At 35.3% G+C, this 21,822-nt stretch overlaps 3 protein-coding genes across 5 annotated transcripts; all 3 read left to right on the forward strand.

Moving 5' to 3' along the window:
* Nucleotides 1-3,493: 3,493 nt before the first annotated feature.
* Nucleotides 3,494-4,900, forward strand: LOC131017318 (NAC domain-containing protein 83-like). Its single transcript, XM_057946029.1, has 2 exons — nt 3,494-3,890; nt 4,290-4,900. Exons 1-2 carry the CDS (start codon nt 3,599-3,601, stop codon nt 4,616-4,618), a joined length of 621 nt encoding a protein of 206 aa, XP_057802012.1. The 5' UTR covers nt 3,494-3,598; the 3' UTR covers nt 4,619-4,900.
* Nucleotides 4,901-11,758: 6,858 nt separating this feature from the next.
* On the forward strand, nt 11,759-16,366 carry LOC131017319 (uncharacterized). 2 transcript variants are annotated; one of them, XM_057946031.1, is made up of 9 exons: nt 11,759-12,101; nt 12,189-12,236; nt 12,337-12,396; nt 12,489-12,572; nt 14,842-14,946; nt 15,215-15,316; nt 15,427-15,530; nt 15,639-15,750; nt 15,950-16,366. In XM_057946031.1, exons 1-9 carry the CDS (start codon nt 11,835-11,837, stop codon nt 15,977-15,979), a joined length of 912 nt encoding a protein of 303 aa, XP_057802014.1. In that variant the 5' UTR covers nt 11,759-11,834; the 3' UTR covers nt 15,980-16,366. The 2 variants fall into 2 exon arrangements, with proteins under 2 accessions (XP_057802014.1, XP_057802013.1); XM_057946030.1 differs by having other exon boundaries at nt 15,639-16,366.
* Nucleotides 16,367-18,111: 1,745 nt separating this feature from the next.
* Nucleotides 18,112-21,610, forward strand: LOC131017320 (uncharacterized). Of its 2 annotated transcripts, XM_057946032.1 has the most exons (10): nt 18,113-18,459; nt 18,546-18,593; nt 18,763-18,822; nt 18,942-19,025; nt 19,097-19,201; nt 19,445-19,517; nt 20,387-20,415; nt 20,521-20,621; nt 20,730-20,841; nt 21,031-21,610. In XM_057946032.1, exons 1-10 carry the CDS (start codon nt 18,193-18,195, stop codon nt 21,145-21,147), a joined length of 996 nt encoding a protein of 331 aa, XP_057802015.1. In that variant the 5' UTR covers nt 18,113-18,192; the 3' UTR covers nt 21,148-21,610. The 2 variants fall into 2 exon arrangements, with proteins under 2 accessions (XP_057802016.1, XP_057802015.1); XM_057946033.1 differs by lacking the exons at nt 19,445-19,517; nt 20,387-20,415 and having other exon boundaries at nt 18,112-18,459.
* The last annotated feature ends 212 nt before the right edge of the window (nt 21,611-21,822 follow it).

Genomic DNA, 21,822 nt, shown 5'->3' on the forward strand with positions numbered 1-21,822 from the left:
CTTATAATGCAAAAATAACGTATTAACCAAATATAGTGAATAATATTTCTTTCTCACGAAAATTATTATTTTTACTCATGAGAACTTGTACTTTTTAGGTTTTATGGTCAAGTAATTTTGTTGTAAAAAAAAGTAACCAATGATATAAAAAAATGTAATATTTTTAAAAAGCGGAAATAAATGAAAAAATAAAAGTAAAAAAATTCTTTCTCGCGAAAAATTGTTATTTTTACTCATGAGAACTAGTACTTTTAGGTTTTATGGTCAAGTAATTTTGTTGTAAAAAAAAGTAACCAATGATATAAAGAAATGTAATACTTTTAAGGGTAAAGTACCAAATACCCCCCCAACGTTGGCGTCCTTATCGCGTACAACCCCTCATAGTCAGGGTAAGTGCTGTTTACTACCTCAACGTGGCAAAATCGTAGCAATTTCCCCCCTGCGTTTTAACACCGTTAAGTCACCGTTAAAAAAATTATTTTTTTTTAATTTTAATTAAGATGGGCTCTCTCTCTCTCTCTCTCTCTCTCAACAAGAAAAGAATCGATTCGAGCCAAGAGAAAACACTCCAACAATGGCGAATCAGTCATCGAAATTCGCCGGAGACGCCACCCTCGACGGCCACCCTCATATTGCCTTAATTAACACCTTCTACGAGATCACCGCTTGTCCTTCCAAATCTGAAGCCCTATTTTTCCTGGAGTCACACAATTTCGATGTGGACGTCGTGGTCTCCACCTTCCTAGACGACGCTAACCCCGTGGAGCCCGCCACAGCCAGTCCGGCCTCCCCAGCGGCGCAGTCGAATGCTCACTATTCGCCTTCCGAGTCACTGTCGTCGTCTCTTTCCCGCTCGCGATCCTCGTCGCCGCCGCCTGCGTCCCGCCCGTATCGCCCCCGCTCCGCCGCTAAAACTGGTGCTGGTGCTTCTGCTGCTGGAGGCGCGAGACGTGGAGGCGGTGGTGGTGGAATTAGGACTCTCGCCGATCTGAATAAGAACCCTAATAATGAGGAATCTGATAGAACCCTAATTTTAATTAAGTCATCGTCAATTTGTGAGCAGGCCACCAAAGCTCGGCGGCAGCGGCGGTTGTGCCGTTGTTCTGTCCAGAGCAGGGGAAAGAGTCAATTTGTGAGAAAGGCCAAGGGATACAGATGCGGTGTACGTCGCCGACGAGGGAACAATGAGGGAGAGGCAGATGGATGGTCGGCCGAAGGGTTCTTGCAAGGAGGGAAGTCGTGGTGGCGGAGCTCGAGTGAGAGAGATTTACTGAGTTCGCGGTGGGGAGGTTCATTGGGGGAGGGGAGATGCCGACCGTGTACCACGGCGGAGGGGCGATGTTCTTTCTCGCAGGGAAAGGATGCTCGATGGGGGGGGAGAGGGAGAGAGAGAGAGAGAGAGACCATCTTAATTAAAAGTTTAAAAAACATAATTTTTTTAATGGTGACTTAACGGTGTTAAAACGCAAGGGGGAAATTGCTAAGATTTTGCCACGTTGAGATAGTAAACAGCGCTTACCCTGACTATGGGGGGCTGTACGCGATAAGGACGCCAACGTTGGGGGTAGGGGTGAGCAGTCGGTCCGGACCGGACCGAACCGGACCGGACCGACAAAACCGAGGACCGAATTCTTAGAATTTGTAGGACCGAACCGGACCAACCCAAACACTAGGACCGAACCGGGACCGGACCGAAACCGACGTCGGTCCTCGGTCCGGTCCGGTCCAAAACCGAAAAAATGGGCAGTTTTCGAAATAAAACTAAAAATCACATTTTTCACATATTTTAACCTATTTAACAACAATAATTCAATACCACAAAAATTCCATATAATAAAATACATAAACTAACTCCAATATTGAGCTACGAAGTCCATAATCAAGTTAAAACAAGTAAACAACCACACAAAATCTCAAAATCCATAAACAAATTAAAACAACCACACAAAGTCTCAAAGTTCATAGTCCAAATAAACATAGAATCATAAAAAAAATTCATAGTGTTCAAATCTTCAAATCTTCAATTCTTCAAACTAACTCCAATAGCCATTTCTAGATATAAAATTTACAAGTTGAGTGGAATTAACCATGTCTAGAAGTATTAAATTTAAGTTATGTTAATTTATTTCTTATAGTAAATAAATACGGTAAACAATTTCTTAGTAATTATTGAAATCATATTAGAAACTGTCAATTGAATTGAGGTACGACTCAATTAACATACAAATGATGATATGGGCCTTGGCCCAGCAGATCTATTATAGCTACGGCCCAATGGGCGAGTCCCGGAATAATTTGAGCCGAATAGAATAATAAATATATATTAGATTCCCCCTAATTTACAGTTATTAATCAGCTTAAGTATCTCAAACTAAAACTCATCTATACTATATTAAAACAGCAGTTTTCAATTAGAAATTGATTTCAAATCAATTTTAAAATTGAATGGCGATTTTGTAGTTAAGACAAAATTGAAGATTTATTTATAAACTCTATTTATTCTTTTCATTTTCTTTTCTTTAACTTCTTATTTTTTTGTTTTATTTATTTCTAAAATTATGAAATTCGATTAATTATAAAATATTCAATATGCCTATCAAATTAAAGATCACGATAAGAGCTTTAATTTGATATAGTTTATGTAAATATAAGATTTAAAATGTAAAAATTATATTAGTTTAAATATTAAATTTTTAAAAATTTCTCTCTCCTCTCTCATCTTTTTTTTACTAAATCTATTCTTTAATTCATTTTTCATTATTTTTTTAATTTTGTAAACTTTTTTTTTTACGATTCATAATTTAAAATAAAATATTAAAATATTTAAGTCAACTAACTCACATTTCTAACAAACGTTTATTTACAGTTCTAGAATCTATAAAAATGGTTTTATTTTCTTTTTCTTTATCTTTTTATTTCTTTGTTTGTTCCTTTCAAAAATTTTGAAATTCGTTTAATTATAAAATATTTAATATGCATATTAAATTAAAGATTGTGATAAGAACTTTAATTTGATATATTTTATTTATAATATAAAATTTATATTTATTTAAAAATTAAAATTTTTAAAAATTATCTCTCCTCTCATTTTTTTTTTGAATAATTTTTTTAATTGTTTAAATTTTTAATTTTTTTAACTTATTTTTTTTATTTACATAATATCAATTTTTTTATTATTGTGGATTATTTTTTTTCAATATTCAATAAAATATATTTAATTTGTTAAAGTTTTTTTTTTATTATTATATGTATAAATGTGATATTGAGTTGTTATCAATTTTATATAAATTTAGAAATATAAAAATATTTTTCGTGCATTGCACGGGGTGCAAATGCTAGTAATTATATATTCTTCAGTATTTAAATATCAAATTTCTAGATAATTCTCAAGAGATTGAATTTACAATGTTCGTAAGCTTAAACTTTATATAGTAATTGGTATTAGAGTCGATGATTAGTTATAGTATTACAGTAATTATGATCTAATTGAATCTGGATCTCCTATATGATTCCATTATATATACACTAGAGTAGTTACCTTACCTAATTGAAAGCGCATCACATTCACAATCAAATTGATTCTCAAGAATTATAATTAATGGCTTCGCAGCTGCCGTCATATTATCCATTCAACGAATTTACGCCGCCGCCGTCGTATCCGCCATTGGCCGCCGGCTCTCTCTGGGTCGAAGACTATCCGCCTTATGATCAATCGTCCGAGTTAGACGGCGGCGGCGGCGGCAATTATAATCCCGGGTTCAAGTTCCGGCCGACCGACGAGGAGCTGATCATCCACTACCTTCAGCCGGAGTTTCTTAATGCCTCTCTGCCGCAGACAAGGATCATCAATCATGCAGATATCTACGACTACGAGCCACACCAGCTTTCTGGTATATACTCCTATATTTTATGCAATTTTTCTTTTTTTTTGAAAAAGATTCTACGTGGGTTTTGAATCTTGATGACTTTCGACACTTCTTTAGAAAAGGAAATTAAAAGAAAATAACAAATGCATGATAATCTTCATAAGTCCGTACAGATTTCATTAACCAACGTAATTACGTTCGGTCAAGTTCTTAATCAATCACAATATTTACAACGGATTAACGATGGGAAGGTTCCGTCATTAACTCGATCGACGTCATGATGAATTTGGAGTATTTATTTTCATGATGAGTAGGAACGTAGGTAGGTTTGGTGAAAATTTGTTGGTAAATTTTTTCTTATTTGTTGAGGGGCATATTAATTAATTAATAACGTCAGTGATCGATGTTGAATTGAATTTGCAGGTTTGGTTAACGAAGATCATGGAGATGGGAAGATGTATTTCTATACTTGGATAAAGAAGATTGGAAAATCCAAGACAGATCGAAGCATAAAATCGAAGAAGGGGAATTGGAAGCCAACTCAGGCCCCCAAAGAAATCAAGGGTAGTAGAAGTGGAAGTATCATTGGCTACAAAACATCTTTTAAGTATTATGAAGGCAAACAGAAAACCCAATGGCTGATGCAAGAATACAAGCTCAACACTTCACACCATTCTTCTCGACAACTTGTGCTCGCAGTAGTCTACTTTCATCGCCAGAAAAGCAGAGACGACAACGACGGTGACTGCTGATTTCAAGCACCACTTTAATCTGTTGATTTTGGCTTTTGATATGATGGCTTGCGGAGTGGTGCTGACCTAGTTAGGATTCAAACAATACTTTTATTTATATATGTATATATTCAAGCAAATCACTACGAATGTAAATTAGCTCATGTTTGCCATTACTCTGAAATGGTATAGTATACATGAGTGGATCAGAATACAAATTACAGGAACCAAAATTTATAGATACAAAACAACATTTTTCAAATAATTTGCCAGTATTAACAAAATAATGAAAAAATTAACACCACAGACAGATATTCTTGAAATAACAAAGAGCAACAAAAATTAGAGAAATTAAGGTCAGCAGTTGTCTCCTTCCCCTACTTCCCTGGTATAAATAGGTATTTGCCATATTTTGGTGTTCTTTTTGGGATCATCTGTGAGGCTGAGGTCTGTATCGTCTTCTTTGAACGTTCGAATGAAGCTTTTGGCTCCCATCATAATAAGCCTCTCCACCATGAACAGTTGGTAATTGTTCTCAATTATTGGAACTTTATATTGTTGAATGTTTCAGGTGGAGCAACTTCTTACCATACCAATTGAAAAAAGGACAATATCAGTGGGCAAGATAATTAGTTCTATCGCAGGGGTTGCCATAGTTTACGGCATTTACCTCTGCATTCCATGAGATCACCTAACTGGGCCAGGATGAAAGCTGCTGCAACAAATGACGACTTAATGTCGTCTTCGAGTTACTTCGGAAATCAGAGTTGGCAGTTGGAACAAACAAGTCAGTGTTCACATATTCTATACTACACTTTAGTGTTAAGAGTAACGTTGAGGAATGGATGCACATCGGATTACACTTAAAGGGATATCAATACATTGAAGTTCACTTGTCATTGGGATTCTGTGAGATATATGAAGTTTCTCCGTTGATTCATCCAACTTGAAACTTGGGATTCAGCTTTCTTGCTTAATTGATGATTCTTGGTAAGACTAAAGTGAAATTGTATGAGTTTGGCCTTTTTGGCAATGACTGTGACATGATTATTCTGCACAATTAGACTATTTTAAACTTAGCTGAGAGGAGTTCTAACCCTTTGAATATCAATCTAAACAAAATGTTTAGACGTTTCGGGCTGTTGATGGAATCAAAGACGGAAGTTGATCATAAATACTGAAATTGTTCGGAATAGTGCTGAGAAGTTGTTCGAACTCATCTTCAAAAATGATTTTAGTAGCAATTTTGAACATTACAATGTAATATTTTGCTAATTAATTACCCTTAATCTCAAGTCTACATAGTAATCTCGTTAAATCCCCAAATTCGTTTAATGTGATAGAAGGGTTAAGAGGGTGTTTGGCTAAGCTTATTTTCAAGAGCTTATAAGATGTAATTTTTAAGAGCTTATAAGTTGTCAAAGTGTTTGGATAATTGAGCTTATAAGCTAGAGAGAGAAAATATTTTTTTAGAGAGAGAAAATCGAAGAAAAATAAAGTTAAATGATATATAATGGAAATAATAAATTATAGTAGTTGAAAAATATTTGTAAAAAGATTGTTGCATATGAGATTATAAAAAAATAAGTTGGGGTAAAGGAACTTATTTTTTGGGGAGCTTATAAGCTCTTGGAACTTATTTTTGGAGCTTATAAGTTGTTAAGGAGCTTATTTTGCCAAACTCTTTGAAGGAGCTTATAAGCTCTTAAACAGCTTATAAGCTGTTTTGAGGAGCTTATAAGTTCACCCAAACACCCTCTAAGTAGCAAATACACCCTAGCGGTTACAGCAAAAAGCAAAAATATACCTAATGTTCACTACAAGAAAACTGGTCGAACACCGACGGAAATCACCGACGGACTATTTTCCGTCGGTAGATACCGACGGATCCCCGACGGACCGTCATCCGGCAACATCGCCGGAGCCGGCATCTATTTCCGATGAAAATACCGACGGACTACCGACGGAATCACTACCGACGGACAATATCCGTCGGTAAATTCGGTATTTTCGATTTTAATAATTATTTTTTGTTTTTTACCGACGGAATATCGACGGAATCTCTACCGACGGATTAAACTCCGTCGGAAATTTGGATAATTTCGAATTTATTAATTATTTTTATTTTTACCGACGGATTACCGACGGAATTTTCCGTCGGTAATTTCAATAAATATTATTATTTGTATTTTTATTGTTTTTTTTTTATTTTTTTATTTATTTTTTTTATTTTAAATTATTTTTAAAATTAGTACCGACGGATAAAGTCCGTCGGTAAATTATTTTTTTATTATTTGATTTTTTTGTTTTTTATTTTTTTTATTATTTATTATTTAATTTTTTTTAATTATTTTAAATTAATTTTCTATATTATTATTATTATTTTTAAATTATTGAAAATATTTTAAAATTGATAGTTATTTTTAGCAATAATATTTTCTCTTTTTAATAAACGATAATATTAATTTTTTTTATTATCTTAAATTCGATCATATATTTACCGTCATTTTTTCGCCGGCACCACAAGTCTTAGATATCATCTCGACATATTCTAAGGTTATGAATAAATGATATTGTATATTGAAATAGAGTTTAAATGAATTAATAGGTGCTAGTTATATCAATAATAAGCGTGTTCTCTACTGGCGACCACTCGAAAGAAACTTCAAGGTTAAGCGTGCTTGACTCAGAGCACTAGTAAGATGGGTGACCCACTGGGAAGTTGGCCAAATCATATGCAATTAAGTTCAAAATACATTAAAAATACGAAATACTTGTAGAATACGAAGATAGGTTGATTAAAAAAAATTAAAATTAAAATTAAAATTTAAAAATTAAAAATAATTTACCGACGGAATTTTCCGTCGGTAATCCGTCGGTAAACGCGCCACCTACCACGGCCAACGCCGGCGCCGGAGACTTACCGACGGCGACGTCCGTCGGTAATCCGTCGGTATCCACCGACGGACAGAAAAAATCCGTCGGTAAATCATTTACCGACGAGCGTTTTCACGACGGGTGAAATCCGTCGGTAATCCGTCGGTATCTCCATTTACCGACGGAATTTTGATTCTTACCGACGGAATATTCCGTCGGTGTTCGGCCAGATTCTGGTTGTGGTTATATTTTGTGTAACTAGGCTTCCTTATGTTCATAATTAATTGGGGCAAATAAGTCCCTCTTTCTAAAAGTTGTGGACAATGGAACCTGCTTTCCATAATTTTGTGAACATTAGGGACCTATAATTTAGAATGTAAATGTTAGGGATGCCTGTTTTTGTGAAAATGAGAATAACGTATAAGTCAATATAAATCTACAAATAAATTGCTTATAATGCAAAAATAACGTATTAACTCAATATAGTGAGTAATATTTATTTCTCACGAAAATTATTATTTTTACTCATGAGAACTTGTACTTTTTAGATTTTATGGTCAAGTAATTTTGTTGTAAAAAAAAGTAACCAATGATATAAAGAAATGTAATATTTTTAAAAAGCGAAAATAAATGAAAAAATAAAAGTAAAAAAATTCTTTCTCACGAAAAATTGTTATTTTTACTCATGAGAACTAGTACTTTTAGGTTTTATGGTCAAGTAATTTTGTTGTAAAAAAAAGTAACCAATGATATAAAGAAATGTAATACTTTTAAAGAAAGTAGAAATAAACAAAAAAAAAAATTGGTGAAAAGAAAAATATAAAGAAATGTATATTTTTGAAAAAAGAAAAAATAAATGAAAAAATAAAAAATAAAAAAATGCTGAAAAGAAACACTAGAATGCATTTAATGGATTTCGAACTACGGTCATATATAAGGTGAGAGCATCACTTATACATTGCCCCATAGTCTCATTTTATACACTTATCTCACAGGCAATAAACTCTTTAATAGTGAAGGACGTTTTGAATCTATACATATATAAAAGCTGGTCCGTTGGCTAAAAATTTTTTCCGCCTTTTTACTCAATATGTATTTTGAAGGTTGATTAATATATGGAGCAGTTACAATTTTCAGAGCGATTACAGTATATCTAACAAAAGCTACCACCATTAATTATGCATAATAATCAGTACTAAATACTTTATTGTGAATATTAGCATCTCAGATTGAACTAAAATCACTCTAAACAGTTTATTGTGAATATTTCATTAAACAATCCATCTCACTAAGATTGCCCGAGTCTCTTCTTTTATATTTTTATCTGACTTGGCTCTTAGAAAAGTTACCACCATTAATTATGCATAATAATCAATACTAAATAATTTATTGTGGAAATTAAGATCTCATTTTGTACTAAAATCACTCTAAATAGTTAATTGTAGATATTTCATTAAACAATCCAGCTCACTAAAATTGTTCGAGTCTCTTCTTTTTTATTTATATCTGACTTGGCTCTAAGAATTTAAACGATGTCACACCTTTGATTTTTTGATCTATGATTTCTGAAGTTTATATTTTCATCTATAATGTTCCTCTGGTTTTTAATTCTTTTGGATGATTGACTACAGTAGTATTGTAACTCATGCATTTACTATCTGGTGCTTTTTTTTTCTTCAATTCATGATTGCAATGTCTGTGACATTTTAAAGACTTTGTGGTTTTGTGTTTCTATAAACTTCTATAAAAATATTTTTATGAGATGCTTGTGTAGGATGTAGATAAGTCACTTACTTATGGATGTTCTTTAACCAAATTTTTCTTTTAAAAATTGACTAAATCTGCTTTTTGGTATATTTGTAGTCATACAATTGAATGGGTTTAATAGAAAACTTGATGAGAACTGACAATGGGATCTGAAGCAGTAGCAAAAAACAACAACTTTATACATTGCACCCAAAACTCGGTATATACATGTTTTGGAATGAAAAATTCTCACATGCCATAATGCAGAACATCAAGTCCTGATACCAAGGATGACACCGGAACCAGCTGATCCAAGACTACCGTTCAAGTTTTAACGGCGATAGTTTGTTATTATAGTTTCTTATGCAATGACTATAGACAAAAGTCAAGATCAATCACTTTCTCACGTGAGTTTATTTTTTAAGAAGCCTATTGTTCAACCTAAAGTTTACTCTTTAGATTGCTCGCAAGAGAACGAGGTCAATCGTAGAGTGACAAGTTGACCCAAGTCGTATTCCACGAGAAAGACTTAGCAGGGCTAATTATCTATGTGTTAAACACGTAAAAATAAAAATACCTAAACATTCTAACCAATTTTCAAGTGATTAAGTAATGTATCTAAAACAACGAGAAATAAATTCAAAGTAATAAAACAAACGGAAATTCAAGGATTAAAGATTCTAGGGCGATGGATCATCTTCTCGGGAAATCAATAAACAAGTGAAGATCATGCACAATTAATAAACTCACAAAATTCTCCTAACGTAGGTGCTCAAACCATAGTTTTCACATTCAAGTATGAGTCTACGCTAATTAAATCACATGAATTCATCAATTATTAGACTATATGTTTCCGATTAAGTCTAATTCCAATTCAACCACGGTCAAGCAACGAGTTCTTCTCTCGATCTCACACGTTGCAAACACAATCAAGCAATGATCAATTGCTAAATCGAATATCAAACAATTGAATCGGATAAAGTGCATCAATGCATCACAAGCAAATCAATTAAACCCAATTGAATCTCCAACCCTAGATTATGGAAATTAGTTCATCATGCTGTAGAATTCAAAGTAGGAGAAAAGGTAAACCATGGAATTAAAACCAAGAAGAAAGATAAAGAAATAACTGTGAAATTCAAAGTGCAAATCCGTTCCAATGCATAAAGAAAGTGAAAATAAAATGAAAAACTAAAGTTCTCCTATTGTTCTTGCTTCAAAAAGGGAAAAGGATGGAAGTTCTAAGTGAAAAAAGTCTATTTGAATCTCTAAAAACCGCCCTTCTTATGAGAATTCCCGTCAGAAAACAGTCAGGGTCAGCCCGGTTGACTAGTGCACCGCGGCTCACTTCACATTCTGCCCATTTTCCTTCAAGCAGTCAACCCGGTTAGCTAGTGCGCCGCGGCTCACTGCCTTCTCTTCTCAATCTTCTTCTAATCACTCCCGATTCATTGTGAGCCATGGTTAGCATATTTTAAACACTCTCTTTTGCGTCGTTGTGAGCTTTCTTCACAACCTTCAAATGCTTTAACATCGACATTCTTCATTTAACACCTAAAGCATCACAATTAACCATTAAGCTCAAATTAACACAAAATCACCACTACTCTACACAACTTTTACAATAAAATATGACTAAACTAATAATAGACAATGGCACAAACACGACGAAACACCTATTTTAGGCATGGTCAATTTTATGTAGCTATTTTTAGAGTTACAAGCTGAAGAGGTCAAAAATCTTGATATGTAATAAAGACAATGTAGGTTATTCGTCTACTACAAATGTTATATATAAAGAAGTCTTTCAAAATTTATAATAATAAGATGAAAAGTTTGCAGTTGTCTTTTGATATGTTATTTCCCCCGTCCACCAAAAGTATGACACTTTTGATTGGCACAAAAATTGATGGTGATTTTTATACACTTGAGAAAGAGTCTCACCATTATATGAAATGAGTGGTTGAGATTGAATTAAGGTGATCTTTTTTTGTAAATAAGAGGGGTATTTGTAATGTAAAAGATAAGGAAAATATGTGGAACAATATTCTAAAAAGTAGAGTGTCATACTTTTGGTTGACACAAAAATGACAAAATTGCCATATTTTTTTATGGACGGAGGAAGTATAATTTTTTTTTTGAGAAATTTAAAATGTTAATCTTAAAATATATTTTTAGTATTAATATAAATTGTATAACAATTTTATAACTTTTATTTGATGTCTTACTCAACTACTTATAACGTACTCTGAACTTTTATGTAAATAGATAAATTTTAAAATAAATTAAGATTTTTTTATTATCTTATAACTTGTATTTAATTTTAATAATATTCGTGTATATTTAAAAAATGAATTAAATATATGAAATTTCAACAAAATACGTATCCCGTACATCGCACGGGTGAAACGCTAGTTATGGTTTTAGGTCAAAGATCTTGGATTCGAGTTTTTGTGAAGCGGTCTTTAAATTTATTTATTTATTACCGTTAATTTATAAAAAAAAATTAGATATAAAGAGAAATTAAAACAAAAGAATGGGCCGACAACCACAAGCCCACATCTCAGTCTAAAATATCGCCCAAAATTTCACCCAAAATCGGAAGTAGCAGAAGATGAACGGATTAAGTCGTCTCAATTCGGCCAATCACCTCTCCGCCGCAGCCGCCGCCGTATATCCGAAACGGTTGCTCAGAACAAGTATCGGTCACTCCTCTCCCGCAGCGACAGCTGGAATTAGTGACACCCGCAATAGTTATGTGAGAAAAAGGGGGAAAAAGCTGAAGGAGCTCTCGAGGAGTGTGGTGATGCTCACTTGCGATTCATCTGTAGACGGTGGTGTCTGTAATGTTTATTTGGTCGGATCCAATCACGCTTCTCCGGTAAATTACTGGTGTTTATTTGTTTAATATTTTATGTCAATTTTTAATGAATTACAATAGCTTAAGTTAATTGTTTATCATTTGCAGAAATCTTGGGAAGAAGTTAGGGCAACGGTGCGATTCTTGAAACCAGAGGTGTTTTTCTTTTCAAATTACAAGCCACATTGGCTACTATTAATTTTATGTGATCATCATCATCATCTCTCTAATTAATATAGCAATTATATGCTTTCAGGTTGTTTTCCTAGAATTTTGCTCTAATCGCGAACATATTCTTAGGCGTGAAAAAATTAAGGTTTGCTTGTATTTGTATTTGTATTTGTATTTGTATTTGTTTTCAGTTTATGTAGAATTCATTGAACATGAAATGGTGGCCTTATTTTGCAGGTTCCGACCATAATGGAAATGGTGGAAATGTGGAAAAAAAATAATAAACTTTCTTGGATTCTTTACAGGTGGTATTTTGCTAAGGTATGATTCTATTATGCTAAACTGATACGCCAGCCCAATTATGCTCAGCCAATAGCCCATTAGGTTATCATTATCAATGATATAAATATTGTAATCTCTAAGTTACTCATTAAGGAATGAATATTTTGGTTGATGTTTATCAAATCTCTCTCTTCTCTCTTGAATTTTGGAGTTTGAGCTACTCGAATTGTTCCACCATTGATACGGATCGTATCAATTGGTGCTTTCATTGAGAGATCATCTCTCTTTGATTATTAAAAAAAAAATGTCAAAATTTGAAATACTAGCTGCCATTGAAGAGATCCATACCTCCATCTACAGCCTGCAATCCTCCATCGATGCAAATTTTCCGGCCACCAACACGTTCCCTCCAACTATTGTTCCAGATCTCTGTTGGTTTCCACCTTCTTCCCCAACGCCCATTACTCCAGCTCCCTATCCACCACAATCGTTTCCCCCAATCCTACATACAACTCACTCCACTTCACGTCTTTTGCATTCGCCGTCTCAGCCCATCCGAAATCGAAGAGAAAAACAACCACGGGCTTTGTTACAATTGTGACCAAACCTGGTCCGATACCCATCGATGCCGCAACAAATTCTTGATTCTGTTCGGCACCGACGACGAGGATGACTTCGGCGATCCTAAATCTCCAGATCTCATGGCTGGAGTTGAAGCTACGGTGGAGGATGTCTCAAGTCCTTCACCATTCCCAACCACTCACAGCCCCTCTCCGATTTTCTCGCCGTCAGCACCCTCCGCCACCACCGTTACTCCAACTTCGCAACCTGACTCATTTCCATCTTCTCCTGTACCACCGACCACTCCTGCACCGCCTAGCCCAACAGATCTGCCCTTTACTGATGCTCACTCCGAGCCAAAGCTATCCCACTTCACTCTGTTCCGCATTCGCCCACTCCGCTACCATCGATAGTTCTCCAACCGCCGCCGCCGCCAACACCTCCACCGCCAATACAACCTCCACCCACCGAGCCACCCCCGGACTTGTTGCCTTCACCTGCAATACCACCACCACCACCAATAAACCCTTCGGTGAGTCTTCCGCCAATTTCCTCCCAACTCAGTCAGTCACCACCATCTCCGACCCTCCGTTGTCGCAACAAAAATTTACTCCTTCTGGATTATGGATACCATGACCTTGAGTCACCGGACAGTCCTATTCGGGCAGACGGCAATGTGGTTATTGTGGGTGAAACCCCGCTGATATTCTCAATTTCTCTACGACAAGCTAGGGTTTATCTTGACTTGTTTAATCAGCCATATGAGATTCACATTTGGCTTGGGTCTAAAAATGAAGAGCCCAACCCAATCGTGATATTTGGGCTCATTATGAGTGGCCCAAAAGCTTTGATTGTAGCTGCCCACAGCCCAAGTGCAAAGGCTCGTCTGTGTCACTCTCTCCAAGTTTATAAAATTGGGGTATTTCAACTGCCTCAAGCTGTGTCTGCACTATTAACCACGCCACTTCACACCGTCAAAATCAAGGAGAAGGATTGTGGATGCAGTCGATTTTGGCTGCTCGTTGGTTTTGAGGATGAGATTGTGTCCGATGCTTTTGGACCCATATCAGTTGCTATTGCGGATGTTGTAATCGTGGGCGTCGTCTCTAGCTTTTACCCTTCCATGGTTGTTTTCGCCGGTCAAGAAGTCCAGCTATGTGGCGAACCGCGGCCGGATCTCTTGGGCACGCCCAGACCATTTGTATCAGTTCTTGAGTTTGCTTGGATTAATTTTGTGCAGGTTTTCAGCTGGTACGTTTGTTGAGCACATGGTGGGCATAGCTTTATCAAGCTTCTAGCTGAATTTCAGCCGGAGTTTTTATCAAGCAGGTGTCGGGCAGTTGTTATTTCGGCACTATTTTGTTTCGTTTTTGCAATTAGTGGGCCGAATCATGTACTCCCATCACCATTTTGCGCAGCTTCACCTTGAGGACAAGGTGATTGTGAAGGAGTAGGGAATGATACGCCAGCCCAATTATGCTCAGCCCATAGCCCATTAGGTTATCATTATCAATGATATAAATATTGTAATCTCTAAGTTACTCATTAAGGAATGAATATTTTGGTTGATGTTTATCAAATCTCTCTCTTCTCTCTTGATTTCTGGAGTTTGAGCTACTCGAATTGCTGCACCATTGATATGGATCGTATCATAAACATCATAAACTTACTAGAGAAACCTCTTTTTGGTTTCTTCAACAAATTCCAAATTAACTTTGCAAAGTGATACTCATCTCTTTTTTTCTAGCGTGTGAGTCGATTTGAAGTTCCAGATGATGGAGATTTTCTGGCAGCATATGATGAAGCCAAGAAATATGGTGCCAAGGTTATACTGGGCGATCGACCACAAGATGTGAGCTACTTTTCTACTTGTTTGCTACCTTCTTCCCCATAGTCATACACTACTTTTGCATTTTGAGTATTGCTAATATTCTATCTCTAGCTAATTGATTTTTTCGTTCAATAATATTTTCCACTTAGTTATAATCCCTTCCCATATCAATTAATCACAAATAATATTTTAAGTTTTCATTGTTATTGTTTTTGAAGCTCTTTTTGTCGGATCTATTAAAAGTCTTCTGCATGTGTTCTCAAGTTCCTACTTTTTTCTTTTTTGATAGATTACAGATCGGAGGTATATTGCCAAGACGTCTATTTGGCAATTTCTCACCGTTCAAATTGAAGGAATTCCCATGAATTTGCCAAATGATATTGTGGAGAAGGTGATACATATTTACCTTTAATATAAGACTTACAGAGAGTATATGTGGGGAGATCAGTTTTAATGATGTTACTTGAGCATTAAAAGTTGATATATAATTCCTTTATGTAGGTGATATACGGAAAGTATGATGCTCATGCGGTCCATCGATATAATCAAGAGATGGCCAAGAGCGATCCTGCTTGGGCAGAAATATATATCCATGAGCGTGACCTGTTCGTGTTCTGATCCTTCTCCAAATCTCATTCTAATTCTTAATACTGGGCTTTGTATCATTGTAAAATTGCATGATTAATTGCTTTCATTCTATATTTGTTGTATAGATATCTGTCGGCCAAGATACTAGATGTTGCCCGTAAGCATAAATCAGTGGTAGCCGTCGTGGGAATGGGCCATGTACCAGGAATCCAGAAGAACTGGAAACAACCTGTTGACGTACAAAATCTACGCCATTCATTGACTACTTTGCCCTTCAAAATTCTCTACTGGATGTTCACTTTCCACATAGAATTAATCATGCTTTCTTTACTTTAATATATGCCACTGTTCTAACTCGTTAGGATTGATTGTTTAACGTTGTTATTGATTCCAAATATATCCATCTTATGGAACTTTATGTTGTTGAATGTCTCAGGTGGAGCAACTTCTTACCATACCAAATTAAAAAAAGACAATATCAGTGGGCAAGATAAGTTCTATCACGGGGGTTGCCATAATTTATGGCATTTATCTCTCCATCAAGAACTAGCGCTCTGCATTCCATGAGAACTCATAGCTTAGCTTGGATGAAAACTGCTACAACAATGACGTTGTTGCCGTCGTAAATCTCACTTAGAATTTCGCCTATTTGAGCTTGTCGAAAATTAAATGTCAGTTCTCTGCATATGTTTATTCTTGTTCATTTATTATGTGTGCTCGCCTATTTGAGCTTGTCGAAAATTAAATGTCAGTTCTCTGCATATGTTTATTCTTGTTCATTTATTATGTGTGCTTGATAAGTTTGAGATGTGGGTCTATTGACATCAATGGCAATTTTTTCAATTCCCCACTTTTTCTTTTTGTCTTTCTCTATATTTATGATTACTAGCTCGAGAAAACGTTGCGCGGATTGGCCTACTTGTGGAAACTTGGTCTTTTTGTGCAAATATTTGAAATGAACATCTTCTGTTAATTGTAAAAAAAGTTTATATCAAAATTGTCAAACAATATACTCCCTCCCACATTTATATCTTTTAGTATCCATATTTCTATTTTAGTCAGTCCCATATTTTGATATTTATTTTTATTTTTAGTAAAAGTAAGTGAAACTCTTACTTCACTTTAATCACATTAGCACTCTCATAAAATTGAACCCTTATTCCACTCACAAACACAGGCAACCATTTAATTAAAACACGTGGCATTCTCAAATGAATACTAAAAGATAAAACTACATGGAGTTTCAAATCTTATGTTTTCTTCTTCGACTTGTTACTCATCTTAAGCATAACATACACGAGTATGCCCGGCCCATTTCAAACAAAAAGATCCATCTTCACATGTCATAAACCTCCTCTCATGCATTGTTGCCCTTTACCTACTCATGGGGGAGTTCTTGGATCTAGTAGAGTTGTTCCGACTGTCAATAAACGAGAGACACTGAAATTGACCCTATCATAGGGAGTCCACGCCCTGAACCACACTGCTGTTGTTAGATATAGTAATTAGGGACTGGTAATTCCAACTTCGCAGGCACGTTCCAAGAACGCTTCCCCATGACTATTTCGCCCCCAAACTGAGTGCACCGGGGTGGATCGACATTCTTCATTTAACACCTAAAGCATCACAATTAACCATTAATCTCAAATTAACACAAAATCACCACTACACTACACAACTTTTACAATAAAATATGACTAAACTAATAATAGACAATGGCACAAACACGACGAAACACCTATTTTAGGCATGGTCAATTTTATGTAGCTATTTTTAGAGTTACAAGCTGAAGAGGTCAAAAATCTTGATATGTAATAAAGACAATGTAGGTTATTCGTCTACTACAAATGTTATATATAAAGAAGTCTTTCAAAATTTATAATAATAAGATGAAAAGTTTGCAGTTGTCTTTTGATATGTTATTTCCCCCGTCCACCAAAAGTATGACACTTTTGATTGGCACAAAAATTGATGGTGATTTTTATACATTTGAGAAAGAGTCCCACCATTATATGAAATGAGTGGTTGAGATTGAATTAAGGTGATCTTTTTTTGTAAATAAGAGGGGTATTTGTAATGTAAAAGATAAGGAAAATATGTGGAACAATATTCTAAAAAGTAGAGTGTCATACTTTTGGTTGACACAAAAATGACAAAATTGCCATATTTTTTTATGGACGGAGGAAGTATAATTTTTTTTTTTGAGAAATTTAAAATGTTAATCTTAAAATATATTTTTAGTATTAATATAAATTGTATAACAATTTTATAACTTTTATTTGATGTCTTACTCAACTACTTATAACGTACTCTGAACTTTTATGTAAATAGATAAATTTTAAAATAAATTAAGATTTTTTTATTATCTTATAACTTGTATTTAATTTTAATAATATTCGTGTATATTTAAAAAAATGAATTAAATATATGAAATTTCAACAAAATACGTATCCCGTGCATCGCACGGGTGAAACGCTAGTTATGATTTTAGGTCAAAGATCTTGGATTCGAGTTTTTGTGAAGCGGTCTTTAAATTTATTTATTTATTACCGTTAATTTATAAAAAAAAAATTAGATATAAAAAGAAATTAAAACAAAAGAATGGGCCGACAACCACAAGCCCACATCTCAGTCTAAAATATCGCCCAAAATTTCACCCAAAATCGGAAGTAGCAGAAGATGAACGGATTAAGTCGTCTCAATTCGGCCAATCACCTCTCCGCCGCAGCCGCCGCCGTATATCCGAAACGGTTGCTCAGAACAAGTATCGGTCACTCCTCTCCCGCAGCGACAGCCGGAATTAGTGATACCCGCAATAGTTATGCGAGAAAAAGGGGAAAAAAGCTGAAGGAGCTCTCGAGGAGTGTGGTGATGCTCACTTGTGACTCATCTGCAGACGGAGGCGTCTGCAATGTTTATTTGGTCGGATCCAATCACCATTGTCCGGTAATTTACTGTTGTTTATTTATTTAATATTTATGTCAATTTTTACTGAACCACAATAGCTTAAGTTAATTGTTCTTCATTTTCAGAAATATTGGGAAGAAGTTAGGGCTACGGTGCAATTCTTGAAACCAGAGGTGTTTTTCTTTTCAAATTACAAGCCACATTGGCTACTACTCTTATTTTTATGTGATTTATTATTATTATTATTATTATTATTATTATTATTATTATTATTATTATTATTATTATTATTATTATTATTATTATCACTGTCTAATTAATATAGCAATTATATGCTTTCAGGTTGTTTTCCTAGAATTGTGCTCTAAACGCAATGGTATTCTTATGCGTAAAAATCCCAAGGTTGGCTTGTATTTCAGTATTTGTATTTGTATTTGTATTTGTATTTGTTTTCAGTTTAAGTAGAATTAATTGAATTTAGTGCAAGTCATTAAACATGAAATGGTGACCTTATTTTGCAGGTTCCGACGATGAGAGAAATGGCGGAAATGTGGAAGCAAAATCATAAACTTTCTTGGATTCTTTACTATTGGTGTATGACTAAGGTATAATTCTATTTATGCTAACTTACTACAGAATTAACTTTGCAAAATGATACTCATCTGTGTTTTTCTAGCGCGGGAGTCGATTTGAACATACAATTTGTGGAGATTTCCGGGCGGCAAATGAGGAAGCCAAGAAATATGGTGCCAAGGTTATACTTGGTGATCGACCAATTCATGTGAGCTACTTTTCTTCTAGTAGTAACATGAGACACATTTGGGCTTGTTTTACTATCATACTTTGTAGTTTGAGTAGTGTTAATACTCTGTCTCTAGCTATTTGGTTTTCTTTGTTATAATTTAATTAATCCCTATATAATATTTTAAGTTTTCAATTTTATTGTTTTTGAAGCTCTTTTTGTCGGATCTATTAAAAGTCTTCTACATGTGTTCTCAAGTTCCTATTTTTTCTTTTGTGGTAGATTACAGATCAGAGATATATTGCCAAGACGTCTATTTGGCAATTTCTCACCGTTCAAACTCAAGGAGTTCGCACTAAGGGGGTGTATTCGTTGTGGATTTTAATAGATTTCTATGGATTTTAAAAGTCTGGGTGTATTCGTTCCAGACTTTTAAAAGTCTGCAGAAATCTGGGTGTATTCGTTTAAGACTTTTAAAAGTCCATATAAATCTGGGTGTATTCGTTTCAGACTTTTTAAAATCCATACAAATCTAGGTGTATTCGTTATTCCATTGACTTAAAATCTGGAATGACTTTCATGGATTTCATCCAAAAAATACACACGACGAAATCCGGCCAAGAACCACGAGAATTGAAATCCATGAAATTTTAAGCGAGCACTGAGTTCCAGCGCCCGCGGCCAAGAAGCCAGTGAGCGCTGGAACTCAGCCACCGTTGAGAGAGTCCAGCATATGTTGGATTCGAGCGAGTCTGAATTCTCTGCCTCTCTCTTTCTACGCGCTCCGTGTCTCTCGCCACGCCGTTGCCGCTGCCGCCGCCGCAGGCCCACAGTCCCCCAGCGCAGTGTGAGCGCCGCACCATCTCTCCTCTCCCCGACTCCTCCGGGACCGCCCCGGCGCACCCCTCACCTCTCAGCTGCTGTGCCGTTTTGGTGCCCAATGCATTGCTCAACACTGGGTTTCCATGATGCCTTTTTGGTTTCCAGCGCTCGCTGGATTCCCAGCGGTCGCTGGGTTTCCAGCGGTGCTGGGACTCAGCGGGCGTTGGCATCATGGATTTCAATTCCAGAATTATCCCCTAAATTCTTCGAAAATCAGTGAAAATCGGGGTGAAATCCAACCACGAATTCTTTGAAAGTCGTCTGGAATCTATGTGAATTCCATGGAATTTAAATTCCATGGACTTTTTAAAGTCTGTGGAAATCCACAACGAATACACCCCCCTAAATTACCAAATGATTTAAAGCAGAAAGTAATACTTATTTACCTTATTTATATAACTTACAGATAATATATGCGGGGGATCAGTTTTAATGATGTTACTTGAAAGTTAAAAGTTGATATTTCCTTTGTGTAGCTGAATGGAAAGTATGATGCTCACGCATGGGATCAATATCATCAAGAGACGGCCAAGAGCGATCCTGCTTGGGCGGAAATATATGGCCATGAGCGTGACCAGTTTGTGTTCTAATCTGTCTTCAAATTTCATTCTAATTCTTAATACTGGGCATCATATCATTATAAAATTGCATGTTTGATTGTTTTCATTTTATATTTGTTGTATAGGTATATTTCGGCCAAGATACTAGATGTTGCCCGCGACCATAAATCGGTGGTAGCTGTGGTGGGAAAGGCCCATTTACCAGGAATCCAGAAGAACTGGAAACAACCTGTTGACGTAATATTTTATGCCATTCATTGACTACTTTGTTCTTCAAAATTATCTACCTGATGGTCACTTTCTACATAGAATAAATCACACTTTGTTTAATATATGCCATTGTTCTAACTCGGTTGTGTTTGATGGTTTGACATCGTGATTCCAAATATATCCATCTGATGGAACTTTCTGTTGTTGAATGTTTAGGTGGAGCAACTTCTTAGCATACCAACTCAAAAAAAGACAGTATCAATGGGCAAGATACTTCCTATCACAGGGGTTGCCATGATTTATGGCATTTATCTCTCGATCAAGCTGAGTTGAGTTGAGACGAGCTGCATATTAGGGTGATCAACATTGCGTGAGTGCAGTTTCATCAATTTGATTTGATTATAATATTTTGTATCTGGATCATCGATTCTTCTCCCACGATTTGCGTTGTGATTCATTCTTTGTGATCTTACTAAGATTCGATGTATTCCCCGATCACTGATACAACAAGAAGCATTCCCCGATCACCTCTAAACCCAGCTTCAATTTCCAGCAAAGTTAGGATAGCAGGTGGTTGTCGCCACCATTCATTGAAGGCAGCAACTTGGTTTGCAAGTTGGGATATTTTTTATAAAACGACATTGTTCAACTCTAGGCGAAATAGAGAGTTTCGAAGTGTAGTTCATATGATTTTTACAACATCCATAGAAGATCAGGGCTTTTTTCCAAAGGTCTGTTGTTTTTATGACTTTCAGAAAGGTTAGAGCATTTTTATAACTTTCATGAAAGTTCAAAATTTGTTTTTGCATCTTTTAAAATTTATTATGTCATTTTACAGATCACTTCAAAATTCGGACTATAAACTATAGTTACTCCATAATGAAATATATTGAAAATTAGATTTTAAAATGCAACTATGAACCCTATCAGTTTGAATAAAATGAACCATACTTTAAATATTTTTATATAAATTATTTCTTTGATTAATTTATTTTGGTCAACTAATTT

The sequence above is a fragment of the Salvia miltiorrhiza genome, chromosome 3 (genome assembly GCF_028751815.1).
Source record: "Salvia miltiorrhiza cultivar Shanhuang (shh) chromosome 3, IMPLAD_Smil_shh, whole genome shotgun sequence".
NCBI lineage: Eukaryota > Viridiplantae > Streptophyta > Magnoliopsida > Lamiales > Lamiaceae > Salvia > Salvia miltiorrhiza.